Source organism: Chaetodon auriga, chromosome 5 (assembly GCF_051107435.1).
Source record: "Chaetodon auriga isolate fChaAug3 chromosome 5, fChaAug3.hap1, whole genome shotgun sequence".
In the NCBI taxonomy this organism is placed as follows: Eukaryota; Metazoa; Chordata; class Actinopteri; order Chaetodontiformes; family Chaetodontidae; genus Chaetodon; species Chaetodon auriga.
The window spans coordinates 21618117-21645920 of record NC_135078.1 but is presented as its reverse complement, the minus strand read 5'-3'; the positions used below and the strand labels follow the sequence as shown (position 1 = coordinate 21645920).

The 27804-nt window shown below is 43.4% G+C and overlaps 7 protein-coding genes across 13 annotated transcripts; 3 read left to right on the top strand and 4 right to left on the bottom strand.

Moving 5' to 3' along the window:
- Nucleotides 1–38: 38 nt before the first annotated feature.
- isg15 (ISG15 ubiquitin like modifier) lies at nt 39–940 on the top strand. Its single transcript, XM_076729776.1, has 2 exons — nt 39–107; nt 196–940. The coding sequence occupies exon 2, from the start codon at nt 208–210 to the stop codon at nt 676–678; it is 471 nt and encodes a 156-aa protein (XP_076585891.1). The 5' UTR covers nt 39–107; nt 196–207; the 3' UTR covers nt 679–940.
- On the bottom strand, nt 904–3248 carry pxmp2 (peroxisomal membrane protein 2). Its single transcript, XM_076729775.1, has 5 exons — nt 3058–3248; nt 2525–2647; nt 2143–2305; nt 1570–1689; nt 904–1479 (listed from the first exon to the last, which is right to left on the bottom strand). Exons 1-5 carry the CDS (start codon nt 3165–3167, stop codon nt 1411–1413), a joined length of 585 nt encoding a protein of 194 aa, XP_076585890.1. The 5' UTR covers nt 3168–3248; the 3' UTR covers nt 904–1410.
- Nucleotides 3249–4002: 754 nt separating this feature from the next.
- Nucleotides 4003–6571, bottom strand: unga (uracil DNA glycosylase a). Of its 2 annotated transcripts, XM_076731013.1 has the most exons (7): nt 6473–6571; nt 5924–6124; nt 5745–5840; nt 5016–5113; nt 4813–4901; nt 4526–4704; nt 4003–4434 (listed from the first exon to the last, which is right to left on the bottom strand). In XM_076731013.1, exons 1-7 carry the CDS (start codon nt 6569–6571, stop codon nt 4294–4296), a joined length of 903 nt encoding a protein of 300 aa, XP_076587128.1. In that variant the 3' UTR covers nt 4003–4293. The 2 variants fall into 2 exon arrangements, with proteins under 2 accessions (XP_076587128.1, XP_076587127.1); XM_076731012.1 differs by lacking the exon at nt 6473–6571 and having other exon boundaries at nt 5924–6226.
- On the top strand, nt 6024–9169 carry alkbh2 (alkB homolog 2, alpha-ketoglutarate dependent dioxygenase). Of its 2 annotated transcripts, none has more exons than XM_076731014.1 (4): nt 6024–6375; nt 7276–7609; nt 7690–7888; nt 7960–9169. In XM_076731014.1, the coding sequence occupies exons 2-4, from the start codon at nt 7321–7323 to the stop codon at nt 8267–8269; spliced, it is 798 nt and encodes a 265-aa protein (XP_076587129.1). In that variant the 5' UTR covers nt 6024–6375; nt 7276–7320; the 3' UTR covers nt 8270–9169. The 2 variants fall into 2 exon arrangements, with proteins under 2 accessions (XP_076587129.1, XP_076587130.1); XM_076731015.1 differs by lacking the exon at nt 6024–6375 and adding an exon at nt 6506–7028 and having other exon boundaries at nt 7960–8635.
- Nucleotides 8734–13839, bottom strand: usp30 (ubiquitin specific peptidase 30). 5 transcript variants are annotated; one of them, XR_013077191.1, is made up of 14 exons: nt 13722–13839; nt 12790–12899; nt 12527–12700; nt 12338–12441; nt 12117–12215; nt 11753–11798; nt 11573–11667; nt 11405–11464; nt 11211–11297; nt 10984–11064; nt 10645–10867; nt 10445–10556; nt 9460–10190; nt 8734–9427 (listed from the first exon to the last, which is right to left on the bottom strand). XR_013077191.1 is itself a non-coding variant. In XM_076731007.1 (13 exons), the coding sequence occupies exons 1-13, from the start codon at nt 13790–13792 to the stop codon at nt 9923–9925; spliced, it is 1530 nt and encodes a 509-aa protein (XP_076587122.1). In that variant the 5' UTR covers nt 13793–13839; the 3' UTR covers nt 8734–9922. The 5 variants fall into 5 exon arrangements, 4 of the variants coding, with proteins under 4 accessions (XP_076587122.1, XP_076587123.1, XP_076587125.1 ...); XM_076731007.1 differs by having other exon boundaries at nt 8734–10190; XM_076731008.1 differs by having other exon boundaries at nt 8734–10175.
- Nucleotides 13840–15592: 1753 nt separating this feature from the next.
- On the top strand, nt 15593–23155 carry svopa (SV2 related protein a). The gene is made up of 16 exons (XM_076731005.1): nt 15593–15892; nt 17032–17189; nt 17622–17707; nt 17808–17906; nt 18391–18462; nt 18658–18782; nt 18871–18934; nt 19050–19175; nt 19269–19397; nt 19505–19578; nt 19741–19817; nt 20300–20404; nt 20917–21028; nt 21111–21192; nt 21320–21409; nt 21483–23155. Exons 1-16 carry the CDS (start codon nt 15858–15860, stop codon nt 21693–21695), a joined length of 1647 nt encoding a protein of 548 aa, XP_076587120.1. The 5' UTR covers nt 15593–15857; the 3' UTR covers nt 21696–23155.
- A 4-nt stretch (nt 23156–23159) lies between these two features.
- On the bottom strand, nt 23160–27327 carry LOC143320951 (D-amino-acid oxidase-like). The gene is made up of 11 exons (XM_076731006.1): nt 27252–27327; nt 26527–26722; nt 26320–26434; nt 25845–25921; nt 25478–25543; nt 24705–24759; nt 24456–24560; nt 24280–24362; nt 24005–24122; nt 23586–23684; nt 23160–23503 (listed from the first exon to the last, which is right to left on the bottom strand). Exons 2-11 carry the CDS (start codon nt 26718–26720, stop codon nt 23378–23380), a joined length of 1038 nt encoding a protein of 345 aa, XP_076587121.1. The 5' UTR covers nt 26721–26722; nt 27252–27327; the 3' UTR covers nt 23160–23377.
- Nucleotides 27328–27804: the final 477 nt, after the last annotated feature.

Here is a 27804-nt window from a genome sequence, read left to right as displayed (position 1 = left end):
CTGTATATAAACAGGTGAGCTGAAGCATCTTCACAGCTGCTGCCCGGCGACATCCGTACGACACTTTTCAACAAGTTTTTCTGAGGATTTTCTCACTCGATCACACGGTATGAAGCTCTCTTCATTGACGCTTTACTGAAATAATCTCCGCTGAACAAAACCTGTTTCAATCAAACATACTGACTTATCTTTCAGACCGCTCTCATCATGGATCTAACCATCGTTATGCTGAACGGGACGTCCCACACTCTGAGGGTGAACCCGACGGACACTGTGGGCTCTCTGAAGCGCCTCATCCAGCAGAGACTCGGATTTGCTCCACACACGCAGAGGCTGGTCTTCGTCAACGGTCAGAGGACTCCGCTCAGCGACGAGTCCAGGCAGGTCTGCAGCTACGGGCTCCAGTCCGGCTCCCAGGTGTCTCTGCTGATCACCCAGCCGGCCACCATGCAGGTGTTCCTCAAAAACGAGAAGGGCCACCTCACCACCTATGATATCAAACCCGACGAGACCGTGAGCGGCCTGAAGCGCAGGGTCGAGTGCAGAGAGGGGGTCGCGGTGAGCCAGCAGAGGCTTGTTTACCAAAGCAAGGAGATGGAGGATGGTCGACTGCTGTCTGACTACGAAGTGGCGCCACTGAGCACCATCAACCTGCTGCTCCGCCTGAGGGGAGGCTGAGGACACTTCTGCTTAATGTATCAGCAGCTCCATGTTTTTATTTAATAGAAATTTAAGTCAATCGGCATTATTTATTTCTGTTTTCATTTGGAAAAGTCCATACATTCCTCCACATGTAATTCTGTCATATCTTAAGAACTTGTTCAGGCTTAATAGATGATTTTGTTTTGGACATACAAATGTTACACACACACACACATTGTCTTAACGTTTTTTTTTTATTTTCACAAATACATGTTTTAATTATGTTAAATGGGCACTTAAAAAAATAAAAATAAAGAAGAAAATGAAGTCCCAAATGTGAGTATGTGTCTTTGCATTTCCTGTTCTGTCCTGTTTGTTGAGCTCAGAGATGAAGCTGCAGCCTGTACAGACCACGACGGGTAACAAAAAGGCACTTAAGCATGACAGAGATCAACCTGACATTACTCCAGTACGTGAAAGACTGTCTCCATCATAGAATTCCAGGTTTACTGTCACGTCTTGGCAGTGCTCTGTAAAAAAAAAATACTTTTGTAATAAACTACATTCATTATATTGTGTTATTCCAAACTGTCATGTATTCAAACTATCACAGCAGCGTGTTACGATGGCTTAAAGTCTTTGGTTTGTTAAGAGATAAGGAGAGGAAGGTCTGGATTATTATCCAGATCAGGAACAGGTAAACAGCAGTTCAGTAAACTGCCTGAAGTCACAGTGAAGAAGCAGTTTTCCTCCAGATTCGCTCTCTGCTCATTTCCTCACAGATGCCAGGTAGGCGTACCAAAACAAGGCGACCATGTTGGCAAACAGCACTCGGAACTGAAAGCACCAAACGACACAGAGGGTAAATAAACATTAGTGGTGTCAGTGCGTGACTCATCATCTGCAGGATACCAGAGAAAAACATACCTGCACAGGCACAAAGTTGATGTTGATGAACTGGAAAGGAGTCCAGACTTTCCAGTTCATCTTTAAGGCAGTCCAATAACTCGCTCTCATCTTTTTCTCAAAGTCTGCCCAACATTTAGCCTGAAATAGATTGGAAGGACTGCATTTTTACATCCATTTTGCAACTTTAGAACGTGTTTAATATTTGATGTAACTTATCAAGGCAGTGGACTAAATACTGTGGTTAATATCCAAGATGCAACGCTGCATGAGTGCCAACTTTGATCGTCAAAAACAAGTCATGGGAAGCACTACTGAACCTATAAACTGCAAAAACAAAATCATAACAACAAAACAAGTGTTACAAACTCTGTGTATGGAGTTTGAAGAGATGGGTGGGTGAGGGTTTAATTAAATAGTACGCATTATGGGAAGCAGCAGCATCTGCAGCCTCTGCTGCAGAAATTTGGACCATTCTTGTCTTTTAATTTGTCTCTTCTAAGTCCTCCAACTTTATGGCAGTGCAGTGCATCAAACGGCTGAAGTGCCCCTCAAATGAGATGATTAGGAGTGACAGTTTGTGAGATGACCCACCTCCAGGACGTTCATAACAAAGAAGAAAAGGAGAAGAAAGCCGGGGGCAAAAAAAAGCCGATCCAGTATCAGACGTTTGACGATACAGTATGGGTCTGTGCTGGGTATCCACACCTCCATCAGCTGGTAGAAGTAATGGCTCACCGGCCCCGTAATAAACAGCCTGCAACAGACAAAAAGGCAAAAAAAGAAACAATACATAGATGTAAGAGGAGAGTTCAGACAAAGATTTTAACTATGTTCTCTCTTTGACTGTGATCATGTTGCCCCATAGTCGATGTATGTCACACTGTCTGGATCACAGCATCAGATTCATTTTCTTGTTGTAGGTGAGCCACGAAAAGCATGTCAGCCCTCAGTTTTGTGCTGTGTGAGGTCTCACCCGTAAATGGCATAGCGTGCAGCTCCAGCTGCGTGAATCGCATCGACCGGGGCTCCATTTCTGGCCTTTTTTCTCGCCTCCAAAGTCTGGGACAGAAGATTTCCTAAAGCTGAGAGGATGCCACTGAAAATATCAAGCGCACACACACACACACACACACACACACACACACACACACACACACACACACAGCTATATCAACATGCAAGAGGTGCATTCATAATCTGACAAAATCAACCGGTGGGGAGGTTTTCCTGGCCAAAGCTGATTGGCTAAAGCCAGAGTGCTGACACAAAAGGGCAGTCAGTGCAAACAAAGAGACACTTTGACGTCAAATAAATATGCTAACAAATGCTAATACGAGTTACAGTGTTGGAAACAGTAAATGACAGTAACAGTAGCTTTGTCAGTGCTTCAGTGAGTAAGAAAGTCTTGTTTTGCCTGTCAAACTGAGGAAACAAGGCAGACAACAAGCACCAGGTTGCACAACATGAACCATCCAGTCAGTGAAGTAAGAATATAAAGATACTGACCTCGTCACAGACTTGGTGAGGATGGGATATTTCTTCAGAAGAAGCAGATACTGCTGCAGTAAACGCAAATGGACGGGCGCATCCCGGACGGACACACTCTGCACGGGCATTGTCACTTGTTGGACTGTACAAACATGACCACAACACGACTGACTGGGGCGAAGTTGACAGGAGAGCACTCTGCCGAACCCTTCCGGTCGACGCCACTGCGTCACAGACGGAGCCACGCCTTCACGCTGACGTCAGAACAACCAGCGCAGATTCACGCACAGAGACATTATTTTAACGTGCTGGTTAAAATTCCTCCTTTCAGAGGCATTAACATGGGTTACCGATTTTATCTTAGGGCAGCACTACTTTATCATATTGATCTTTATCATTTTGACTGAATTTAACTTCATCTTCATGTTTTAAGGTTTTTCAGCAATATTATTAGCTGAGTTTTAGCATTCAGATATTAAAGCATAAAAGTATATTTGGTATCTGTAACCATTTCTGTTAATCTGGCCACTCCTGATGACACAGCATGGTGACTTCTAATAAAAGTACTTACCTTTCTCATGGCAGATTATTAATGTTATCACAAAAGTAGAGATGGCCACCATCAAGAGAAAGGCTTATTGGATACCAGGAATCATGTAACACAAAAGGTGTCACCACACAAACCAACAGTATTTGTGTTTGAGACATTTTATGGAAACCATGAATGCATCGTGCTCAAAAGCCAAAAACTTGACCGGGTGTCTTTTCATACCTTTCCTGTTGATTCATTTGACTTTCATTTTCTTTAGCCTTGTGTATTTATCACCAAGATTTTAACTTTCGCTGAAGCTTGCTGCACTCACAAATTCACAAAAACTGATGACAAAGTGACCCTAAAACTCTGCAGCAGAGCTGCAGTTTCAGACTGCACTGAGCAAATTTAGAGGCATTAATATACAACATCCATTTTTGGAACCACTTTAATAGAACCAAGCTTTCAATAAAAAACAGTAAAAAAAAAAACAAAACACAAACGTATTTACAGTGTTGAACCAGACAAGAAGTGCAGATCAGACAAACATGTATCAGAACAGCTTGCGATGAATATTCAGTTTATACTGCCAACATAAACTCTTTCATAAACTAACCTCCACACATACTTTTGCTAAAACAGGAAACGAACAAAGCTTATGGGTGGGTTTTGGTCTGTAGTTCACAAACGTACATGTTAGAAAAGCTGACATGCGTAACAACTTAAAGTGCCTTCCAGTTCACGGGAGACTTTCCGGATTTCTTCAGCAGCTCGTTGGCCTTTGAGAAATGGCTGCACCCGAAAAAACCTCGATGAGCAGACAGGGGAGACGGATGCACCGCCTGCAGGACGTGGTGGCGTTTCTGCAAAGCGAGAGAACATGAACTCAGATGAATGGACGCGGCAGAAAGCGTTGGCTTAAATGGGTTTGCATTAAACCAAGCGTTGACCCACCCTGTTAATAGCGGCTCCTTTCTTCTGAGCATAAGAGCCCCACAGCATGAAGACCAGGCCTTCCATGTTGTTGCTGAGCCAGTGCACCACGGCGTCGGTGAACGTCTCCCAGCCTTTGTCTTTGTGGGAGTTAGCCTGGTGCGCTCGGACAGTCAACACAGCGTTGAGCAACAACACGCCTGGTGAGCGAGGTCATGGACGGAGAAGACGGCAGGTCTGTTAATGCCAACTGATCTCTGGCTGTGTAAACATTCAGACTGCTCTTTAAAAAAAAAAAAACAAAAAACCTTGTTTGGCCCATCCAGTCAGATCTCCATGTCCAGGGTGCTGAAAGCCTTCAATGTCCGACACCAGTTCTTTGTACATGTTCTCCAAGCTGGAAACGAAAAGATGCAATAAATACGTCGAAAGTCTCCACAGCTCATGTGACCTGAAGAGTGCAGATCACAAGAGTTTAAAAGGGAGAGAAAGACACTGAAAAGGTTCAGACCTGGGCGGAGGAGGAACTGGCCTTTTGACACTGAAGCACAATCCGTGGGCTTGGTTTGGACCATGATACGGATCCTGGCCAAGAATCACCACTTTGACCTGGAATGAGAGACAGAACTGGGACAGTTAAGACCAAACTGAGGGACACTTCAGAGAATACAGCTCCAGATAGATGAAACGCAAGCAAATTAAGAAAACACCGTCGTTAATTTGGCAAAAAAAAGAAAAAAGATGAACCCAGGCTTGTTGTTGCCGTGGTTTGTGACTTTTTAAGTTATCGAACATAACGTTAGCATATTTCCCAACCAACTGTGTATTTTGGATGTGTTGTGATATATTTGCAGTGCAGGTGTTGTCAAACTGTGGAAGTGTTGCATCCCCTGTTAAACTCAGATTCCAGCATAGATTTAAAGCCCGTCTATATCAGATAATCCCACAAAGTCTCAGAAAACCCAGATGAGTGCAAATCTTAAAATGTACCTGATTTTAGAGCTTTGTATTTTATGTTTTGTGCACATCATTGCTCCTTGATTTTGCCGTAGTCTCTTATATCACCTTTTCTTCATTCTCCCTTAACGCACTTTGTAACTTCTGTTTGAAACGTTACACATAAATGAAATTTGCTTGCTGAGATCACAGGACTCATAAGAGTCTGCTAACTAGTACTGAATGATTCACACTTTACGCTCACATTCAGGTTAAATACAAGTGTCAGTGCAGCTCAACTTACATCCCGGATGTTACACATCTGCGTCCAGGTGAAGACATGCTCGGCAGGTGGGTACACAGTGTGGCGTTTCCTCTCCTCGGAGACAAAATTCATCAGCTGTGGCAAAGATATGAGGTTAATTAAACCGCTCAGAGCATCAGAGACACAGTGCGCAGCAGTGTGGCGACTTCTCTTCTCACCTGTTTGAAATACGGCTTTCCAAACTCCGCCGACAGACTTTTTCTCCAACTTTCTCCAAACCCCGGAGGTGTCTGAGCGGAAACGAGTTTCTCCAACGCTGCCCTCTTGTTGCGGGCGATCCTGTCTAGCTGTTCCGGGGACAGAGGAGTAGGAGAAGTGCTGGACGGCTCTGGCTCCGCCGCGGAGGACTTCAGCTTCTTCTGCACAATTTTAGTGTATTGACCAAAATATAAAGTCGGTATAAAGCGTGCAGCTGGATGTTCAAGTGGCTTCAGAAACCGTGCACAGTGCAGCACAAACATTGTCGTACTGTCGAGGCTGTGGGCTGTGAGCAGCGCTTTTAACAACAACCAAGAACACAGCGGTGCTTGTGAACGCAGCTCGGATTACGCTCAAGGTGTCGCGGGAAAGAGCAAGTCCCCCAGTGTTTGAAATGCTCTACAACTCCACTGTAAGTACAGCTTTATTATGAATAAAGTTTAGTTGTAGCATTAGAAACTTCACATGTTGCTAATGTTAGCCGACAGACTGAAGCAGAAGTGACTCACCGGGTCTTTGGCATCCTCCTCGGCTTCATTTGAATCCTTACAAATCCTCTTTTTCGACACAGGCGTAAAAAATGAGTTGATAGTTTTCTGTCCAATCATTCTGTTGAAAAACACGTTGGCGTTAAGATGCCGTGAACTAATTAACTTCACTTATCTGCTGATGTGGGAGCGAAACGGTGAAATCCAACCACATCCACAGCCCGGGCACCGGGATCAGAGAGTTTCGCGCCAAAAGTGACGAAAGCAGAGTTATGCAAATGAGCTGAGGGCTGTTCAGGACGAACTGCTGTCAACTGTTCACCACCACAAAAACACAACTGACCATTATTCAACACCGTAACTCAGGAGCAGGACAGATTGTGACCATATTTCACATTCGACACTAATCTTGGTGTCCACCTTCAAACTGGGCGGACTGTATTGATCTTCTGTGCTGCCGGTTCAAGATGTGTGTGAAGCATCCATGTTTTACAGTTTGTCGCTTTGCAGCGACATCCATATTTGAAGCATTGTTGTCCACCACGAGCTCATTGGTTCTGCTGATATTGATCTACAGGTGATTGTCGTGAAGCTCTGCATCAGTGCTCCGTCCTGGTCTGTAAAAAAAGTATCTAAGTCAAGACAGCCTGTTACTCACTGGACACTTTTCACTGTTGTCATACATGTTGATATAATCATGTCTTCCATTTCACCAGGTCTTCACTACATGGTTAGTGGAGGCAAACAATCACAAGGCCGTTTCAAATGTATTCATACCTCAAAATCTGTGTTTCTAATGTTTAATTCTTCTTTGTATCATCCAGGACCTAAAAAAATACAGTTAAGAGCCGCAGTGGCAGGTTAGTGCAATGGAAAAGTTTGTGGTTCGCGTACAGAAGAAACGCTCCTGCACCGATGATGCAAGAAGTCCACAGAAGAAGCTCAAACTGGAGAGTGATGAGAGGATGAAGCACGAGGAGGAGGAGGAGCTGGAGGAGGAAGACGACGAACATGCTGCTTTTGCAGAGTTCTCTGATCCTGTTCCTTGGCGAAAAATAGAGGCAGAGGGCCTCGACTGTGATTATGCGCTGCTGTTCTCCAAAAAGGAGGCAGATGAGCTTTTTAAACAGCTGGAGGAGGAGGTGGAGTACTCAACAGGTACAACATCAAACCTTCCCTGTAAGGTTATGACCAGAAGCTGCCGTGTAGTTGAACGACTGTTGCCGTTTTTGTTCCAGGAGAACAAGCGAGGGTCCAGGTGTTTGGAAAGGTGTACGATATACCGAGAAAGCTGGCCACCTATGGAGATGCAGGCCTGACCTACACGTACTCCGGAGTGACGCGTTCAGCCTGTCCGTGGACTCCAACCTTGGAACATATTCGGGATGCTGTCACGAAAACAACCGGACAAACATTTAACTTTGTGCTGGTCAACAGGTGAGAAATGACTTGTAAAAGTCACAGTTTGATGTCCGTCTCCCTGCTGAAGTCATTCTTCTCTGCACCAGGTACAAAGATGGGCAGGATCACATGGGCGAGCATCGTGATGATGAGAAGGAGCTGGACCCCCTCTGTCCCATCGCCTCGGTCTCTCTCGGAGCAGCACGGGACTTTATCTTCCGGCACAGAGATGCTCGGGGAAAACAGGTCCGCCGCCAGATTGAACCCGTGAAGCTGGAGCTGGCTCATGGAAGCCTGCTCCTCATGAACTCGCCGACCAACACTTTCTGGTACCACAGCCTCCCTGTTCGCAAGAAGGTCTCCCAGCCTCGTATCAACCTCACCTTCAGACGCATCCGGCTGGACAGAAAGAAATAACTGAGCTTCAGTCATGAGCGGTGGGTCCACTGCACAAGATGATGAAGGGACCCTACTTTAGGCTGAATGGAGGACAAGCCCCTTACTGTTTTTGGACACATATACTAATATCACACTCTGGAGAATGAGCATATTTTACAGTTAAAGTGACCCAAACTTCCAGCTGATGCAGGTTCAAACTACAGCCTCAGCTGCTTTCAGTGGGTTATGTTGTTGTTGTTGTGTAGATACTGTTAATGTTTCTGCAGCAAACAATCAACAAATCCAACACTAAACAGTTCAGTCTCCTTGAAAAATGACAGCTTCTCACTTAGTGTGGACCATGTGGGCTGCATTTAGCTGCCTTTGTTGCACCTTTCATGTACTTTGACAGCAATGTACGCTGACTGCAAGTTCAGCCTTTTACATGTTATCGTTGAAGGAGAGTTCTGAGTATCTACAGTGAAAACCTTAGTTTGAAATCCTTCAGTGGTCAGCCAACCTATTTTTTAATACCTGAAAACAATCACCTTTACAGATTTCACACAAATACACACAGTCTCACGTGAATATACATTAGTGCAAATCAGAAACATTAACAAGGAGTTTTGCACCAGGCCAAATTTCTCAAGGTGACTTAGTTGGTTTGGTAGGAGCAAAATGGCAGTTATCAGTTACAGAATGAAAAATATTCAGGATAACTTGCCCAAAAAGCTGCAGTCATACTGCGGCTTTACGAACTGAGAGAAGATCAGGATCAATCTGTTCAACTGTTACACATCAGCACCAGGCCAGACGGCTCTGATGCATCATATTGTACGTTCACATTAGGTGATGCACACATGGCTTCATGTGTTAAAAGACAACATGGCACTTTGACCTCAACTGTGCAGCTCTGCAAATCAGTGTAAGGATTACTGGAAAAAATAGAAAAATATCAAATTCATCCGCTTTTGAACGGTGTCAATTGTTACAGTGTTTCCAGCACAGCCTACGTACGCTGCTGGGACCGATTAGGCAGACCAGACGATAGAGAACCAGAGTTAAGGAAAATTCTACCTATTTGACTTTTCATAACATGTAACAGCCTCTAAGTAACATCTCCAGGAAGTCCTAATCAGCTACTTCTGTACTTCTGCGTCTGTAATGTACAGGCAGTGGACAAAATAACAAGAACACCTTTGAGTATATGTTGCAATCAAATTTAACACCAGAAACTACAGCACCTCTGACGCCCTCAACGAAAACATTGTACGCTTCTCATATGAACAACGTGTTGCAGGGCTGTTATGTTGTATTGCGCTATGCTGTCAGGTGTTCCTGTTTTTTTGTCCCATTGAAGCCACATGTTATGTGAAAGAAATTGTTACTCTGTCAAAGAAAAGTACTTTACATGTTCAAAGATGTTTGACTAAAAATCCTCCAGGTCCATAATCTTTGGGATTGAGAGCCTCCTAATCTGGATCAGAGAAAGTGTCCACTCATGGATTTAGCATCAGAGCACGTTATACAACGACCATCAACATGTTGCTGTGATCCGTGACGCAAAATGAACTCTACACAACACTCTGGTCTCATTGTCACAAAGTCCTAATCCACCGCACTGTAACCGGCACATTCAGCTGTGACAGTCTGTCCGGAAAGGCAGAAGTCGCTCCGGCTGTCCGCCTCTGGTTACTCCTCTAAGCGCAGAGCAAGGTTCAGTCTTCGGACCCTCTCGTAGAACAGCATGTAAGCGTTGGAAGACAGCACCTCGTGCAGGCTGGCTTTTCGTACCGAGTCGTCCGACACCCACAGCCACTGAGAGCTGAAGGCTGAGGAGCTGCGAGACGAGGAGGGGCTGCGGCGGTACGTGACGAAATGTCCTGAGTGCATGTCACCGTGGTGAACCAGCACAGCCGTGAGCTGGAAAAGGTACTCTGTGGAACTGGAAGGAAAGACGCTGTGATCAGAAAATATATACAGACACGTTCATGTTCATGTTCACACTGTTAGCATTTAGCAGTTAGCAAAGGCGTTCATGGTACCATTCAGTCACCCCTCGTGCCCTGTATGTAACATCTGCCTTTGAACAGATAGACAAAGCCCGTAATAGTATGTATTTCATGTCTGAAAAGGCTTTTAATTACCACCACAACACTGAATATCTTGATATGCAGGAGCTTTTGTACAGTTGTATCTTGGTATTAAGCTTACCTGTAGTCATATGGGAGGCTGAGCTGTGGGTTCACACCAGGAGAGTGAAGAAATACAGACGTACAGGTTCCATTGGAAAAAGGTTTGTTGTTGTTGTTACGATGTTCTGCTTCTGGAAAACAAAACACATCAAATGTATGATGACAAAAAACAAACAAAGTGTGAAGCAGGATGTTACTGAGTTGAGAAATTCAGCATACCGGTCCCATTAGCAGTCAGCTTCTCCGCGGGATCGTCTAAATTTTCTGGCCTGATGGGATTTGGAGCACATCTGACCCGCTGACTTCTCTGCGTGGAAGCAGTGTGTTTGTAGCGGTCCATTGACAGATACTCTGCAAACTGCACGTGCTCCTGTCTTTTGATGGGGGTTCCTTCGCTGGACCACGTCAGCCTTTGTAAATGGATGCAGAGGCACTGGGGGAGCTGGCAGAGAGAGGAAGACATTAGATTTCACTGAAAGGACAAAACAATAAACATGATTTCAGGATACTAACACTTAGCTGATACTGACATGCTAAACATACAGAAATGTCAGTTACCTTTCCCAGTTTTAGCTGTTTAACAAATGTTGTCCTCTGACTTTCAAGAACTTGCCCATTTACTGTGGTCCCTTGTTGAAGCTGAGGAGAGAAGTTCATGTAACATGTCATAATATGAATGCAAACAGAAGTACATTGATACTAGTTCTGTCACAAGTGTTTCCTGTCTATGGTTTGTTTTCACTGAATTACAGATTTGGCAAGACACTGATGCTGCAGGAACGTACCTTGGTGCAGTTTTCACACTCCACTTCTTTGATGGTTTCTGAGGAGATGAAATGCTGAAGACACTGATCTAGAGACATGGGTCGGCCCTGAGGACACACGCAGGTATGTCAAGTTATGAGCAACAAAAAGTTTCATTAAGCAGTGATGACATAATAACTCTGAATTGTCATGTTTTCCTGGCATTGTTGCTCACCCACTGAGGTAACGGGATGGACAGGGAGAGGCTCTCAAATGAGTCATAGCGCACCGGACTCTAAACAAAAGCAAAGCAGAGATAAAAATCACCTCAAGAAAGTGAAAAGTCAAATATCACAAACTAACTTGTGATTCGTTTCCCTGGCAAAAACACAAACTCACTCACTTGTTGTTCGCAGCGCTTGCAGGACATGTTGCTTGTTAAACGACCATGAAAAGGATGCTGAAACTTCCAAGGACTTGGTATTGGATGAAGAGGGGCTACACAATGAAAAATGAACACAGATTAAACACTTTTCCTTTGTGGTTTGATATTCTAGGCTCCACAGTTTCTTTGTCTCCCTACCTCGACTTCTGCAGGTCATAGTTTTCTCATCTTGATCAGGGAGACTCTGGTATCAAACAAACACAGAGAAGAACTGTGAAGTGAAGTACAACAACAGTTGAGAGATCTGAAAAGGGATGGGAGGAAGAGTTTGGGTTAACATGGAGCAAAAACTTCCAAGTCACATTTTAAATGCCACTGAAATTTGTGGCACCTTGTGCTGTGCATTACGAAGATTATTAATAAAATAATAACATGTTTAACTGACTGCTATTTCCGGCATCGACTAGTGAGGGAAGCAAAGTTTTAATGGACTAGTCGACTTATGGTGCACGTCCTTAGAGGGCAGTTTAAGGGAAGAGCAAGCAGGGAGATGATAACTTGCCTCCAGGGACTGCATGTCAAAAAAGTGAGCGACTTTGGGTTGACGATCCCGCTCCTCCTCCAGAGAAGATGTAAGGACATGAAAAAGTTCATGTGCATCCTGAGAGAAGATAAACCAACACAAACAGACAACAGGTAAGACTTTGATAAATCACTGCACCTTACTCATATAGATATATATTAAAAAAAAAAAAATACCACTTAAAAGCATTACTGACACACCTGCTCTTCAAATGAACTGATGTGCCACCGATACAGTCTGAGAACATCAAGGAGGCATCCGGCATCAAGTACATCTTCCTCCCCAGGCTCATCACTGGACAGAGCTGTCAGCGCAGACACAACAATATGAAGGACGGCTGCATGTCCACTTGACTCTACCGAGTGACATCATAGACTGGTTTTGTATACCTCTGAGAAGCTGAAGCAGTGTCATGGACAGCTGGTTGTCTTTGCATGACTGGATCATGGGTGAGCCTGAAAACTTCTCCAGCCACGTGATGAAGGACGGACATGCTGCCAGACCCTGGAGCAAAGAGTTCAGGAAGCAGGTGTTGCCTAAGTTCAACAGCCCAGGAACCATGCCTATAAGAAAACACAAGTCATTATAAGTTACTGCTTTACAACCAGCGCCCTCCATAAGACGTCTGTCACACTGTCATACCGATTCTCACCTCTCTTCCTCTTCTTTCTTTCTGTAATTGGGCCCCACAAAACGTAAACTCCAGCTGCAATCGCAGCAGCTATCCCACCAATAACACCCCAGTTTTTTATCATCTTGTTTCTGAAAAGACAACATAATGCACAATGGATGAAAAGTATTTTCTATGACAAAAAGGAAAAGCTAAATACAGCAGAGTCTATTCTGTGTGACATCCTCTCCATCAGACCTTCAGACTGAGCATGTAGGTTGTTGGAAAAATGAGTTGGAAAAGGATTTTAGGAATTTATGGGAACCTTTGATCATCACGTTTTCTTGCTCAGGGTATCGTATTTACATGCTCTCTCCCCTTAAGACACAGACAAAACAACGCGTCAACTAATGCAAACTAAATGCATTAATAATGCGATCCATCTGAGCCGTTTAACAGAGGTAAAAACAGACTTCAGATAAGACAAAGCCTCTTCCAAGTTGGCCTCGTTTTCTGGTGCCACAGTAAGCACCTTTGAAAATGTTAGTTAGTTATTTAGGAGCCTCTACGCGACATTACCGAGTTAGTGACGATACTAACCACCCCCACCTCACCGACGTGTCACCATGAAGCAGCTCACATTACAATTAGCATACAGTGAAGGTGCTAGCTTTAGCAATTCGGCTAACTTACCGACAACACCGAGGTGAGGCTGCCCTCGGCGTGCTATGTCGCCGCCATAAATATCCAAGATGCTACCCTGACATATCAGTAAAAGTAATCATTGCTGCGTATCTTCGTTCGGAGTCGTTTTTTAAACTGTTACGTTAAAACGGACTCCGTGTCTGTCAGTCCTGTCTGCGCACGTTCGACTTCTGTGTCCAGCGAATGGCGACGTCGTGACCCGCATTTTACTTCAGTCCCAGTGCACTAAATAAGCTTTACTTGTTGTTTGCCAGGGGGGAGGTTTTTACCTGACTATGGGTCCAGTGCCAAGGAACTCCCCAATAAGCTTATCAGAGCTTTCTGGTCTGCACCACAACATCCTGCTTTCATTGCGGAACTCCCGTCATTGGTGCTGCGTTTCAGGACGGACCCACGGAGGAGCGTACCGATGTGTTCACAATTTACACTCCGACCACCAAAATGTTTGTGGCGCACATTTCTGGAGTCACGTGTATTAATTGAGCTAAAACCTTGCGAACGAACAGTTCAGCGAATAAAGTTAAAAGCAGATGTTAATAGAGCTTGTTCCCTCTTTAAAACAGGGTCTGAAACACTGCTGCATTTCTTTTGGTTTTGCTCTGACTGAAGAAAAATTAGGCAACATATTTCTAGATTTGTTATTAATATGTTCTCATATATAGTGTGCTCTTTGAAACGCTTACAAAGAAGCATTTTTCTTCTCAATGTATTTATATTGTTGGCCATGCATATAAATATCAATTTTCTGGTCACAAACCTCTTCATCTCTTTTCATAATTGCATTTGAATATAATTACTTGTATCAACAAAAGAGTTTGTCAAAGCTTTATGTTTGTTTTTTAAAAAAATCTTTTTATGCACTTTTGCGTTTACTCAAATTTTCAAATAAAGTTTTTAAAAAGCGTAATATGTTGTGGTCATACTTAAAGACTAGTAGTAGAAAAACAGAAGACTAAAACAACGTGAGGATAAATGGATTTTGATAGAATAGATAGCAGGAGTACAGGGGGGTCATCACAGATTTCATGGACTGGTGTCAGCAGAACCACCTGATCCAAACACCAGCAAGACCAGGGAGATGGTTACTGATTCCCAAAGGAAACCTTACCCTCACACACCGGTGAACATCCAGAGCTCGGTTATTGACATGGTGGACTCATTTAAGTACCTGGGTGTTCACCTCAACCACAAACTGGACTGGACAGACAATACTAACGCCCTGTACAGGAAGGGCCAGAGTCGCCTACACCTGCTGAGGAGACTGAGGTCCTTTGATGTGTGCAGGGCTCTACTCCGGACTTTCTATGACACTGTGGTGGCCTCTGCAGTGTTTTATGCCATAGTGTCCTGGGGAGGGGGCAGCAACGACAGAGATAGGAAGAGACTGAACAAACCTTTTAAGAGAGCCAGCTCTGTCCTGGGCTGCTCACTGGACTCCATCGAGGAGGTGGCGGACAGAAGGATGTTAGCCAAGCTGACATCCATCATGGACATCTTCTCCCACCCCCTGCACCACACTGTGAGGACCCTGAGCAGCTCCTTCAGCACAAGACTTTTACATCCCCAGTGCAGGAAGGAGCGCTACCACAGGTCTTTCCTGCCCACAGCCATCACACTGTATAACAGTGCACAATAACATCCATTCAAATGCAAGTTTTACTGATAACCTGATCACATCTCACATTTTTCCTCTGTTTTCATGTTCAATCGTCATTTTTAAATTACCTACGTGTGTATGTATTGTATATATTGTAAATTACCATAGGGTATATAACACTTGTGCAATATTTTTTTGTCTTCTTGTCCTCTGACTTCTTGCACTCTGTCTTGTTGCTGCTGTAACATGTGAATTTCCCCCATTGTGGGAAAAATAAAGTCTATCTTATCTTAATGCACTTGCATTACCTACATGACCCACTTCGAATTCCCTCTGTGTTTCAAAGGTGCTGCGCGCCACTTGCAGTTTTAATAAGAAATAAGCGGTTTAAATTTCATCAGTCATCTCAAATCTAGTTGTGCACAACGTGACACCAACAGGGCTGGTTTGGAGGTGTTCATAAATATAAATACTACTGCTCTGAGAGAAGATTGCACCTTCTTTGCATCACCTGCGCTCAGCTCGAACCTGGTGATCTGTGACAGTCAACCAGCCCGCCCCAGTGAGTATTGATAAGTCATGTGTGGGACCACAGTGATCAGCAGGCAGGTACAGTCTGATCCTCCTCGGCTCGTCCTATCCACTCTCCCTCTCTCCGGGTCTCGTGCTGTGACTCGCGCACGGCGGCTCCTCATTGGCTGTCGGCGGACGCCTGGAGCGGGTCGCTCTCCTCGGTGCTGAAATCGCTGCTCGTCGTGATTGTAAACGGCGATGAGGCCAAACGGAGCGTCAGTCAGCAAACACCAAAATGGACGATGATCTGTTCCAACTGAGACAGCTGCCGTGAGTAGACCACAGTCTGCAGATGAGCGCCGTTCGGGTTTTATTCAGTCCATTTTCAGCCGCCACAGCGTGTCCGGCCGACGCGTCGCCCTCCGGCAGCCTCGCGTCGTGTTTGTTTGATTAGCTCGCCGGACCACAAATAGCGAGACATTCCTTAAAAGCAGCAGTCATTTAATATCAGCTCTCCAGAGAAATAACAGGATTAAGGAGGAAATAAAAACAACTTAGCATGCTCGGGCACCGCGGTTTGTTTACACTCGTAGCATTTTCCTGAGACTATTTTGGTTTGATTTATTCATAAAAAGCAGGTTTGCTGTGATTCCTAAGCTGATCAGTTTTTTTGTCTTAACTTGTAATTGTGTTCGCTGTCATGACTCAGTACCTAATCTGATTTATTTCAGCCCCGCTGTGCATACATTGAGCTAAAGGCTGGCGCACACAAGACATCCAGACAAATAATCACATATTGTCCTCTTGCGAGAATTACATAAAGGAAATGACACATGGATTCAAAAAATGAAACATTTTGTATGTAAACAGTAGAAATGAAGGATTTTGGAATAAGTACACAAATCTATTGTAATTAGTAAAACAATATTAATTAAAAGACTAATTTCAAGAGGTTGCTGCAGTATTGCTCTACATTCATTTATATGCACTTCTTTCTAGAGATCTTGACAATGAAAATTAGTGGCTGGACATCTCACAAACTCATCTGCAGCACCGATACTTACCATTGAAAGTAGGTTATGTTATGTAATTACAGTGATTAAGGCATCACAGGCACTCTCCAAGTTCTCTTTGAGTGTTTCATCCTCAACAAACCATTTATTATCTACATGTGGGTGAAGATTATACCTTCCATCTGTAGAACACAGGCTTATATCTGGGTCTTTAGGCTTTATAAGCTTGCCAAGCTGTAAAGAGCAGTGTGCAGAGCTGTCAGTTGCCCTGATATGGTTCACCCATAGGATGATATTACCAGCCATTCACAAAATCACAGCGTGAAAAAGCTAAGCAGCAGCCTCTGACTCTCGTCTTTGCCCTGGCACTAATCATCTGAAAATCCCCCGATCAGATGAGTGTTAGAGATGTTAGTCTTTCTGACCTTTAAAAAATGTATTCCTTCTTCTTTGTAGTGTTGTCCGCTTCCGTCGCACAGGTGAGAGCACGCGCTCCGAGGATGACGGCGAGAATAGAGAACAGGTTGTCAAGATTGCAGAGCAGACCGACCTGGAGTCTGTGGCACTTGCAGATGGAGCTCCAGTTCCTCGGGAGTTCGCTAATCCGACTGATGGTACAGTATGACAGGGCTCCATCGTGGAACTTCTTTAACTTCCCCGACTTTCCTTCCTTTCCAAAGTAACAAGATTTCAGTCAAGTAATATTTCGTCATATCAGTTTCCAATATCAATAATGAACCCTCAATCACAAAAGTCACCTTGGCTAAGAGAGCAGTTTCTCCAGAGGCGTATTTGCTGTTTAAAGCTCCCGGTTTAACTTTAAAACCATCATCAGAAGCATGTAGATGTGAGAGGAAACACCAGCTTATTGGATCAATTAGGTGATGTCACAGGCCTAACTTATTTGTAGGAAATCAACACATATTACCCATAACCCCCCATGCTCTTGTCCTTGACTTCAGTTCCTCATAAAAGCTGTTAGACCACCTTTCAGAGAAGGTTCAAATCTGCTAATTGAAATATTTCCACATTGCTCATTCCCTCAGACACATTCATGGTAGAAGATGCCGTAGAGGCCATAGGCTTCGGGACATTTCAGTGGAAACTCTCCATCCTCACTGGTCTGTCCTGGGTGAGAACTGCTCTTCACTGAAAATACACCAGACACTGTGTAGGTGTGTGCATCCTTTCAGTCACCATATTGTGCGTCTCTTGCGCTTCTGTTTGCTCAGATGGCCGATGCCATGGAGATGATGATCCTCAGCATCTTAGCCCCACAGCTCCACTGTGAGTGGAGACTGCCCAGCCTCGAGGTGGCACTGCTAACGTCGGTAATGGCTCTCTAATGTCTGTAAAGTGCTCTTGCTTGCGGTGCAATATGACTGTCCTGATAGTTATTGATTAAGTGCTTCCAGATTGTTTTGAAATAAATGCTTGTATTGAACAGTGACAACCATGTGGGAAACAATAAGACCCCTAATGGTTTAATGTCACCAGATATGTGTTGAGATATGTTGATTTGAATGACTATCAAAAGCATATTTACTTTTCAGAGCATAAAAGTACAGAGGAGATGCGACAGATTTCATTGCATAGAGAGGCCAGTGCAAACAGTGCATATTTTTAAAGACATCACTTAACTGAGGTGCAATTAGTAGAAAATTCACGGTTCATGAGAGGATAATCAAGTGCACCTACAGTACTGTCTACAGTTTGCAAACATGCATGAATGGATGTTCATAAAATCAGATATGAGCAGTGAAATTGCTGCAACATGCCCAATTATCATTCTTTCTTTTATTTTCATCGATGCAGGCAGTGTTTATTGGGATGATGATCAGCTCTTCTCTTTGGGGAAACATATCTGACAAATACGGCAGAAAGACAGTAAGTTCTAATGAAAGCCTCTGTTTGACATGGATTTATATTTAGTTGATGCTTTACTTCATAGCCATTCAAAGATTAGCTTTTCTGAATGGAAGAAAGTGATCAGACACTGCACTGTATGCTCTCTGGAAGAGCCTTATCAGACCGCATCATTTATTTAGCAGCTTGTTGTGTTTTGATCGCGTGCACACACAGGGTCTCAAGATGAGTGTGCTGTGGACGATGTTCTATGGCCTGATGAGTGCATTTGCGCCTATTTATGGGTGGATCCTCTTCCTCCGTGCACTGGTGGGCTTTGGCATCGGAGGAGCCCCACAGTCGTGAGTAACCTTCATTTATGTGTCTAACAGGAGCACTGTAATTAATGATCTGAGTCAGGATTAACTGTGAAGTGTCTGTCATTATCAGGGTGACACTGTATGCTGAATTTCTGCCTATGAAGTCCAGAGCCACGTGCATCTTGCTGATTGAGGTGTGGACTACCCTGCACGACTGTTTCACTCATCTATCATCCACTTAGAGCTGTACAGCACTGAAATGCTCTGTTTGCTTGCAGGATTTTGCATCATTTTAATTTTGCCTTGCAGATATTTTGGGCACTGGGCACTGTGTTTGAGGTCCTCTTAGCAATCCTGGTGATGCCCACTCTGGGCTGGCGTTGGCTGCTCGGCCTTTCTACCATTCCTCTCTTCATCTTTGCCATCCTATGTTTTGTGAGTATGCCGCTATGAGTCTTGAAATGTTCTATAATTATGTAAGCATAAAAAAATGACAGCTTTATATGTCTGGGGGGGTGGTGGGAGCAGTGGCTTCCAGAGAGTGCTCGGTATGACGTGCTGACGGGGAACCAGGAAAAAGCTCTGGCCACACTGAAGCGCATTGCCACAGAGAACGGAGCACCAATGCCACTGGGAAAACTAATCGCTGCCAGACAGGTCGGAGCCTGTTCCTGCAGAGCACAAACTCTCTGCACATCATTCATGTAGCTATTGTGCTGTTGTGTTGTAGATTCAGGATTTTTTATGTCTGTGCTTCTAATTAGGAGGATCGCGGAAAGATTCGAGACTTATTTTCATCACATTTTCGCTGGACAACAGTTCTGCTGTGGTTTATTTGGTAAGTGGAGCGAACGATGATGCCACCCAGTCATATTCTCAGTCACTGGTTTTCTTTTCTTCCTGACTTTCTGAAACCTTGTGCTCTCCAAGTGCACAGACATATTGATCTGTGCTTCTCTCTTCTGGTGAACCAACACTGTTTCGTCCCGTGTCTCCACAGGTTTGCAAACGCCTTCTCTTACTACGGACTGGTGCTGCTCACTACGGAGCTGTTTCAGGAGGGAGGTGCATGTGGAAGTGAGTCACTGATCCAACACCAACAGACGCCCTCACACACTGAAGGACACACACTCATTTTAATTTGGTAAACTGATAAAAGAGACATTGCATTTCAGTGACTTGTGTGTCGAACCCCCAGGAGATGAATGTGCTTTACGTTTTTAAAACCAAAACAGAAAATTTTGTGTATATTTGGAACTGATGCGCTTCAAATGAATCATGCTTCTCAGAGTGAGCGACAGAATAAACCCTTAATTTAAAACATTAGCGACGGATACAAGAGCACGAATAGAACACAGCCATTCTTGATGTTATTGATTAAACCTGTGCTTTTTCTACTCTGCCCAGTCAAAATGTCTGCCATGATGAAGGTCTCTACATTTGTGCAGTATGTTTTTTTTGTTTTTTTGTTTTTTAAGACCAACAGAGACACCACAGCCCCAGCCCATGTTAGGTGTATCTATCTGTCATGTTTTCTGTTGTTTTATACCTCCCTCTAGTGTCCAAAGGTAATAAGAGGGAGCTCCGATGCAGCTTGGAGTGTAAATATCTGAACTCTGATGACTACAAAGACCTATTGTGGACCACCTTATCTGAATTTCCAGGTACACATCAGTTACTTCTTCATGTCTTAACAAAGTCAGTCAGTATGTCTATTTTTATACAATAATTCTAGTTATGGTAGCAAGTATTTCCACTCGATTATTACTGGATAAGTATCCAGTAAATACTTACAAATTGCTGCACCTATTGCTATGTTATTTCTTGGTACTAAAAAGGTAATCATAAGAATGTTTAATACTATGTATTTACTACACCTGCACTACATTACTTCAGGGTATTTCAGGGGCAGATCAGTAAAACAGAAGGATCAGTAGAACAGAATTAACTTTTAAGTAAATCATCATAATGATGATTTTAATAGAACTCTCTCACAGGTGACACTATTAATGTTATTAGTGACGTTTGTCTTGTTTTTCATGCAATGACAAGACAAAGATTTGTGCACATGATAATGAAAGCATAAATGAATCTGGGTAATTACTGCTCTGTAACATAAAGAGCAAACCAGCAGATTTTACAGACATGGAATTTTTCATTTTGCATTGTTACACAGGACTGCTGGTGACACTGTGGGCTATTGATCGACTGGGAAGGAGGAAGACCATGGCGTTGTGTTTCTTCATCTTCTCTATGTGCATCATTCCACTCTATGGTTGTGTTGGGAGGTGAGATGGATGCTGGTAAGAATGTAAAATGGGAAACTATGGATCCACCATTTATCCACTTTTACTGCTTTCTCTGTTGCAGAGCATCCATGACGGTGTTGATATTCATCGCCAGAGCTTTCATCGCAGGAGGATTTCAGGCTGCCTACGTGTACACCCCAGAGGTGAGATATTCAACCAGAGTACAGGTTTTTACTTGCAAACAGTTATTAGTAAGGCTCAGATCAAATCAATAGACAAAAGGGAGGCAGCATCAGGGCGGCCTCCTCAGTATTTTTTGAAACTCTGCAGGTGTACCCAACAGCGACCAGGGCTTTAGGTCTGGGAACAAGCAGTGGAATGGCCAGAGTTGGAGCCCTCATTACACCCTTCGTTGCACAGGTAACGCCCTTCACTTTTCTCTTTTAAATACAACACGAGGAAGAGGTGTTCATCTGCGGCCTTCATCCTGCAGGTGATGCTGGAGTCATCCGTGTACCTGGCTCTCTCCGTCTACTGCTGCTGCTGCCTCCTAGCTGCCATCGCCTCCTGTGCACTGCCAATTGAGACAACAGGCCGAGGCCTGCAGGAGTCCAGCCACCGCGAGTGGGGCCAGGAGATGGTGGGCCGGGCCTCCTCCCACGGCTCAGGGAGAATCCCACAGTCCAGCTCCGGCTCCCAGGGCTGAGGACACGTCGGCAGCAGCGCAACTCAGAGAGGTGACCACAGTGAGGAAAAGAGGCAAGGAGAGACAAAAAAAGCTTGACCAGCTTTCTGTGTCCATCTCCAGTCCCATCCTAAGACTCTTCAGTTTAGGCACCACAGTGGCTCCAGACAGCCAGGCAGCACAATATTATATATTATTATTATATAGTCTTCAACCACCATCGCTGTCACAGTTTTGCCACTGACTAACTGCACACGACTGCAAAAGTCCAAATGATCTAAAGGAGCGCGAGATTGAGAGAATAAACAGTGGATGACACGAAACAGTCCTGATCAAGTGAGAATTCAAATACTTCAGACAAAGTATTTGAATCCTGCTTTTCTAATGCAAGAGAAACAAACGAGAACAAAGAGGGTAAAAAGTGTTAAAAAATCTTTTGAACGAGCCTTAAAACTACCTATTCTGTTGGTGTTGGAGAGACGTACTCTCAACCCTATGAAAAAGCCGCGTCTATTAGCATAATGGACATAAATGCGTAGATAAGAAAGAGCATTATGTTGTGCACACGACTTGCCTGTTAAAATACACTAACTCAGCTTTATTAAAAGTACATTGCTGGAATGAACAAACCATCAGATTAAATAAAGTCTGCGGTTCCTTCATTGAAGATTCACTTCTGTGAGGGCAGTGAAAGGACGTGCTGCACAGGGAGCCACTGACTCGTATACTGTAAGCATCCTTTTGTAAACCCTGTGTTAAATATGTTTTTTCTTGTGTCATTATTTCACATTTCAACAAGGATGATATTTGTTTTTTGCAATAGAAACGAGGCAGGTAATACCCCCTCACGTGTTGATCATTATGTGGTCATTTTAATTACAATTACAGCAGGCTGACAAATCTGCCAAAGCCTCCATCAGAGCAGTGGCGTCTTACAGTGACAGTATTACAGAATTATAGCAGAACTGGAACGAGTCCACAGATCCTGGACTGAAAACTGAAAGTTTATGTTGAAGTATTAGGAAATCTAAATCTGAGTATTTTCCTCACCCAAAGCTGACTCCACCTAGTTCGTAAGGATTGCACAGTTTAAAAAGTGACATTAACATGAGCATATGGTGTTAAGATCTACAATCCATGCTGCATCTCTTGACCTACACGTGCATACACACCCATTTAGCAGGATGTTACATTCTGTCTTTCTGTAAATAATGTATCAATACCTGGTTTAGTTGTTGTCTTTGCTTTCATTTGTAACAAAGCTGATGTGGAGACAGACTTTGCCCGGTCTGCTTCTATGCAGTAAGTAACACACTGAGCAAATTTTTGTTAAAAGATTAACTAATACAGTCCAGCAAGCTGAGTCTTACCTGCCAGTGTTTGAGATATAGTGCTGCATTAAGTGTCTGTGTGCACAGATTCTTGTCAACACACTGGATGTAAATGTGTATGATACTATAGTAAATAATCTTTCAAACAGAGGAGTGCATTCATGTTGTTATTTATTACTAAAAAGTGTGATGAGAGCGAGAGACATTCAATAGAGTTTAAATGCTTTTATAAATTACCCAAACCTCCAATGGATTACAGTAAGTATGATTTTGTCACACAGAAAGGAATATCTCTTCCATGTTACATAAACATTACAGTGAAATGACCATAAGTTATCAAAGGATCACCGATCACTTCAGCCAGAAATAAATTCACAAACGAGCTTTTGGACCTTTGCCTTTTTCCTCCACGATCTGACCGAAGAGCCTCGCTGCCTCCTGGGCGCAGCCTCGATGAATGGTGAGTCCAAAACCTCCGTGGCCATAGTTGTGTATCACCTGAATGACAGCCAGGACATTTAAGAATATCCTGAATGACCAAAATGAACATCTAAAGTACGGCTTGGATATTAAAGTTTACCTCTATCTTAGCTGTACCAGACTGAATGGCCTCCCTCTCCAGTCTGACTTTGCTGCGAACGGGCCTGAGGCCGGACCAGTCCTCCACTATCCTGGCATGCTGAGGTTAGAGACCAACAAGACATGCAGTCATCTTTCTCGACATTTTGCCAAATTAAAGAAAAAACGTCAAGCAGAATGATCACCTTACAGTTTCTTTCTGTAGTCTAATCCAGTGGGTTTTATTTGGGGCAATCTGCCACCAAATTGTTCTTGTCACTGACATGTTTGAGGACTGAATTACAGAATAAGCATTCTAAATATAGATATGTGTTAAATACTTTAGCACTACAGAAGACTCATTGTAAATATTTTATTACAGATGAGACAGACAGTCTTTTTATGGCCTCTTAGACAAACAACATTTTGATAGCATCTCACCTTCAGACTTGGCTCGAGTTGGCAAGCACCGTCCCAGATGTTCTTGTGGTCGGTGGAGTTGTTGTGTTCACTCCAGTTTCCTAACTGAAAAGTCCCGCCGACGGTCACCAGTCGACTCCTGCAGTGTTAAAAAAAAAAAAAAAAGCACTGTAACCCAAGTCACAAGTGGTCTGACTGAAAGCAACAGCTGGTAAATGTTAATCCAAAAGTACCACAGTGCAGAGAAGGAGCTGTCTGCTCCTTAAACTCAGTGTTCAGAGGTGTTTTGGATCTACCCTGGAATGATGTACGGAGAATTGTAGATTCCTGCAGTCACATCGTGGGTAATGATCCAATGTTTGAGCCATGGAGCATCCACCTGAAAAACAAAGGAGCAGTAATACGGCTCGACCACTGTTTCCGTGGTGCCTGGTTATAGAAACTACAGACAACTGAAGCTGCTCTCTCTCACCTTCACTATCTGACCGCGACCTGGTTTGAGCTCTGGGTCCGGCTGGAGCTCTCCTGATCTCATCCCTGTGCAGTTTATTATCACGTCTGGCCCTGTTTCTGCCAGCTAAGTGCAGGACAAACAAGTATGACAAGTAATAACATTTTGTGAGTCTCTCTTCAGGTAAATAAGGATATATAATATTTTGGATGTTACACTATTACAAACTACATATATATGCAACTATGACACTGAAGAGCCTTCACTAACCTCCTTGAAGGACTCTATTTTCCTGTTATAAAACTTCACACCCCTTTTTTGCAACCTGAGAATAACACAAAACCAGATGCATATTATGAGCACTAGAAAAGCTAGAAAAAAACAAACTTTTTGACCTCTGTGGAAATGACACTACTCCAGATTAAGAACCAGTTAATCTAAACAATTTATGATCGACAACATATTATCTAGTAGGCTGAGCTCGCAGTCATCCACTCATTTACTATCCATTACACAGTGCATCAGGACTGTTGAGGACAATCTAGTGCGTCAGATGGAAATATCTGCAACACATTTTAGACACTTAACAGGTCATTCCCATCTGGCAGCTCTCTAAATCTACCTTTGCCCATGCCTGCACGATGAATGGAAGTTGTTAGCTCTCAGTTAGCGACTGAAGCACCACTTTATGACTCGAGTCTTTATGAATCTTTATGACTATTGTTGTTAAGTGTCATTCAGTCAGTTAGGTCATCTTTAATGGCAGCTAGGAATAACTGGCAGAATTTACACTTAATTACAACAGTCATAAACATTCATAAAGACTCTTTTATGTTCAAGAACGGTGTCAAGTCATGGTTATGACAGTGGTATGTCAGACTTATGCACACTCAGCACATTCAGGTGAGCCCTTTCATCTTTTTTACTGGCTAATAAATGATATTGCAAACAGGTGCTGCACCAGAGTTCAACACAGGGATTGTTTAACTGTGGTTAGAAATCCAACATTGGAAAGAAACCTGTGAGAGAAGTTAATCACTCACCAATCCATCAGCCAAGGTAAGTATGTTTTGCCTTCCACCATGAGAGCAGTGTTGAACCACCCAAAACTGGACATTTCAGAAGAGACAGATGTGTTAGAGCTGGTGGCACAGAATTATCCACCCAGTCCTAAATATTAGCATCCTTGATTGGGAACCACACAATGTATTGTTGAGTGAGATAAAAACAGAAGCATATTTTCTAAACATCAGTGATGCTCAGGGCATAGTTCACATATGAAACATTTAGCTGCCTGTGCTGTGATCCCACGTCAAATGTTTGCCATGGTGTGAAAACAGATAACTACCTAACTAATGATTAGCAGCTCTGCTTTTCATTCTTGCAGTGTTTTGCTTTCAGGCCACCTACTTGTATCCAGGGAAGATCTGCAGTTCTCGCTCTGTGAGCGGTCTGAAGCCCAGGACAATATCTTTAAATGAAGGATCCTGCATTCAGAAACAAGTCACTGAGCATGAGATCACATCACGTATGTCCTAAAGATGTTGTGGCTGTTTGCTAACCCGAGTTGGAGTTTAATCTAACCCTTGGTGAGGCCTCTCTCTTTTGTTTTACAATCATTGCAGGCACTCTGCTTTGTGCAGCTGAACAGAGCCCTGCTGTCAGTCAGGCTGAATACTAATGGACTTTGTCTATAGTAGATAATGCACTGGTATGTGATAAATATATGAATGGGTTATGTGAGTTCACAGCTGAACCATATCTATGTTTTCAATCACACATTGCCTTTGCTCTTGGCTGTAAAATGATTCTTTAACAAGGTCAAGTCTTACATTTGAACTCACTGTGCAAACAAAGCACAAAGTGCAGACAAAGCACTACTCACTGGAGTTGGTTCAGTGAAGAGATTGTAGCCAGACTGAAGGAATATACCCATTTTTACAGACTCTGGTGAACTGAGGCAGCCCAGCAAGTAGTCAAATGTCTCTTTATTCCATTTCCTAAATGTAAGGAGAAATGCAGCATCCAAAAAATGGCCACTTTTTGCAGATAAAATGGAGAATCATAAGAGGGTGACAGAGAAGGCACGTACGTCTCCTGGATCTTGCCCTCATCGTACAGATATGGTTGCCAGAAGCCGGCGGCTCCGTCACTTGTGGTCAGTGGAGTGAAACGGTCTGCATACACCTCAATGGTCAGCGGACTGACAACAGATTGATACTGCTCATAGATGCTCTGAGCCGTTGACAGGCCGATGACTCCGGCTCCAATCACTGCCACCCGCATGTCTAAATGTGAGGAGAAATGCAGCATTTAAAAAAAATCATTGCCACCCACATGTCTGGATTAACAAGAGACAAAACACAGTCACATCGGAGACTTACTCACCCACAGAGACATCCTACATGTAAATCCTATATGTAAACATGACTATCTGGATCTCTATTGCATTGTACTCTAATACACTTGGATGTGGTTGGATAAAAGGTTAGAAAAGTCTTATTTTCAGTCTTATTATCGTTATCAAACAATATGCTATATGAAATTGTTATTATTATTATTATTATTATTATGTAAAGAATAAAGAATAATAACTGTGTTTACGACGTCTAAAAATAAAAATTACCCGCTGTGCAAACCTGCAACATCTGAATAAAACTTTTGCAGTCTCGACAGTTTATAATAGGAGAGTGATTTAACGACGCAGCACTTCAGAGCAAATGGCTGACACGGAAAACTTGATGCTTCTGTAAATTCTGCATAATAGAGCTGATCGGATACAAATACTTCACTGGTTTCCAAAAAGTTCTGCTTTACCTTCACCTTCGCTGATCGGCCACGGCTGCAGGAGTTCTTCAAGTGTGGTCCTCCAGTCAAAACGTCTCTAGTCCACCGTCACGTGGGGAGGAGGGATGGGGGGGTGGGGCGGTGTGAGGCGGGGCGGTGACAGCTGCGGCTCTGTTTGCGCCAAGACACTACGTAAATGTACAAGTTAGTATATTTTTTCTAAGTATTTTAGTAGCTTGATGCCTTGTCGTCGCCGTGTAGGAACAAATGCAGGGCATTACCCACATGGATACTTTTGCATATTGTTGCACCACACAGTTGCTTTAAGGTAAACAAAGATGTTACCAAAAACATTAATGACGCCTGTGATAATGGCCAGTTAACTTCTGTATGGCTGCTGTCACAATACACTCACAATGACAGAATCACTGCCTCCAATACTACAAGTTTAACTGCTGAAGATCACATATTATTATTATTATTATTATTATTATTATTATTATTATTATTATTGGTTTACTTTTATGTTTGCCCCTGCCTTCCACTAAATCAATTTTGGGTTTGATGCATTTAATTTTTTTCT

Excerpts from the sequence above, each read along its gene's own strand:
- unga (XM_076731012.1), bottom strand. The coding sequence starts at position 6,226 with ATGTTTGTGCTGCACTGTGCACGGTTTCTGAAGCCACTTGAACATCCA. Across the intron at positions 5,841-5,923 it reads GAAAGCCGTATTTCAAACAG|CTGATGAATTTTGTCTCCGA; the intron begins GTGAGAAGAGAA and ends TCTTTGCCACAG. Across the intron at positions 4,435-4,525 it reads AAGGAGCCGCTATTAACAGG|AAACGCCACCACGTCCTGCA; the intron begins GTGGGTCAACGC and ends CTCGCTTTGCAG.
- usp30 (XM_076731007.1), bottom strand. The coding sequence starts at position 13,792 with ATGTTGTGGTGCAGACCAGAAAGCTCTGATAAGCTTATTGGGGAGTTC. Across the intron at positions 12,900-13,721 it reads GGCACTGGACCCATAGTCAG|AAACAAGATGATAAAAAACT; the intron begins GTAAAAACCTCC and ends TTGTCTTTTCAG. Across the intron at positions 11,799-12,116 it reads TTGACATGCAGTCCCTGGAG|AGTCTCCCTGATCAAGATGA; the intron begins GCAAGTTATCAT and ends GTTTGATACCAG.
- isg15 (XM_076729776.1), top strand. The coding sequence starts at position 208 with ATGGATCTAACCATCGTTATGCTGAACGGGACGTCCCACACTCTGAGG.
- pxmp2 (XM_076729775.1), bottom strand. The coding sequence starts at position 3,167 with ATGCCCGTGCAGAGTGTGTCCGTCCGGGATGCGCCCGTCCATTTGCGT. Across the intron at positions 2,306-2,524 it reads GCACGCTATGCCATTTACGG|GCTGTTTATTACGGGGCCGG; the intron begins GTGAGACCTCAC and ends TGTCTGTTGCAG. Across the intron at positions 1,690-2,142 it reads TTGTTATGAACGTCCTGGAG|GCTAAATGTTGGGCAGACTT; the intron begins GTGGGTCATCTC and ends AATCTATTTCAG.
- alkbh2 (XM_076731014.1), top strand. The coding sequence starts at position 7,321 with ATGGAAAAGTTTGTGGTTCGCGTACAGAAGAAACGCTCCTGCACCGAT. Across the intron at positions 7,610-7,689 it reads GGAGGTGGAGTACTCAACAG|GAGAACAAGCGAGGGTCCAG; the intron begins GTACAACATCAA and ends TTTTTGTTCCAG. Across the intron at positions 7,889-7,959 it reads AACTTTGTGCTGGTCAACAG|GTACAAAGATGGGCAGGATC; the intron begins GTGAGAAATGAC and ends TCTCTGCACCAG.
- LOC143320951 (XM_076731006.1), bottom strand. The coding sequence starts at position 26,720 with ATGCGGGTGGCAGTGATTGGAGCCGGAGTCATCGGCCTGTCAACGGCT. Across the intron at positions 26,435-26,526 it reads GAGGGCAAGATCCAGGAGAC|GAAATGGAATAAAGAGACAT; the intron begins GTACGTGCCTTC and ends CCTTACATTTAG. Across the intron at positions 24,760-25,477 it reads TTACCTTGGCTGATGGATTG|GTTGCAAAAAAGGGGTGTGA; the intron begins GTGAGTGATTAA and ends TGTTATTCTCAG.
- svopa (XM_076731005.1), top strand. The coding sequence starts at position 15,858 with ATGGACGATGATCTGTTCCAACTGAGACAGCTGCC. Across the intron at positions 15,893-17,031 it reads TTCCAACTGAGACAGCTGCC|TGTTGTCCGCTTCCGTCGCA; the intron begins GTGAGTAGACCA and ends TCTTCTTTGTAG. Across the intron at positions 21,193-21,319 it reads CCTACGTGTACACCCCAGAG|GTGTACCCAACAGCGACCAG; the intron begins GTGAGATATTCA and ends GAAACTCTGCAG.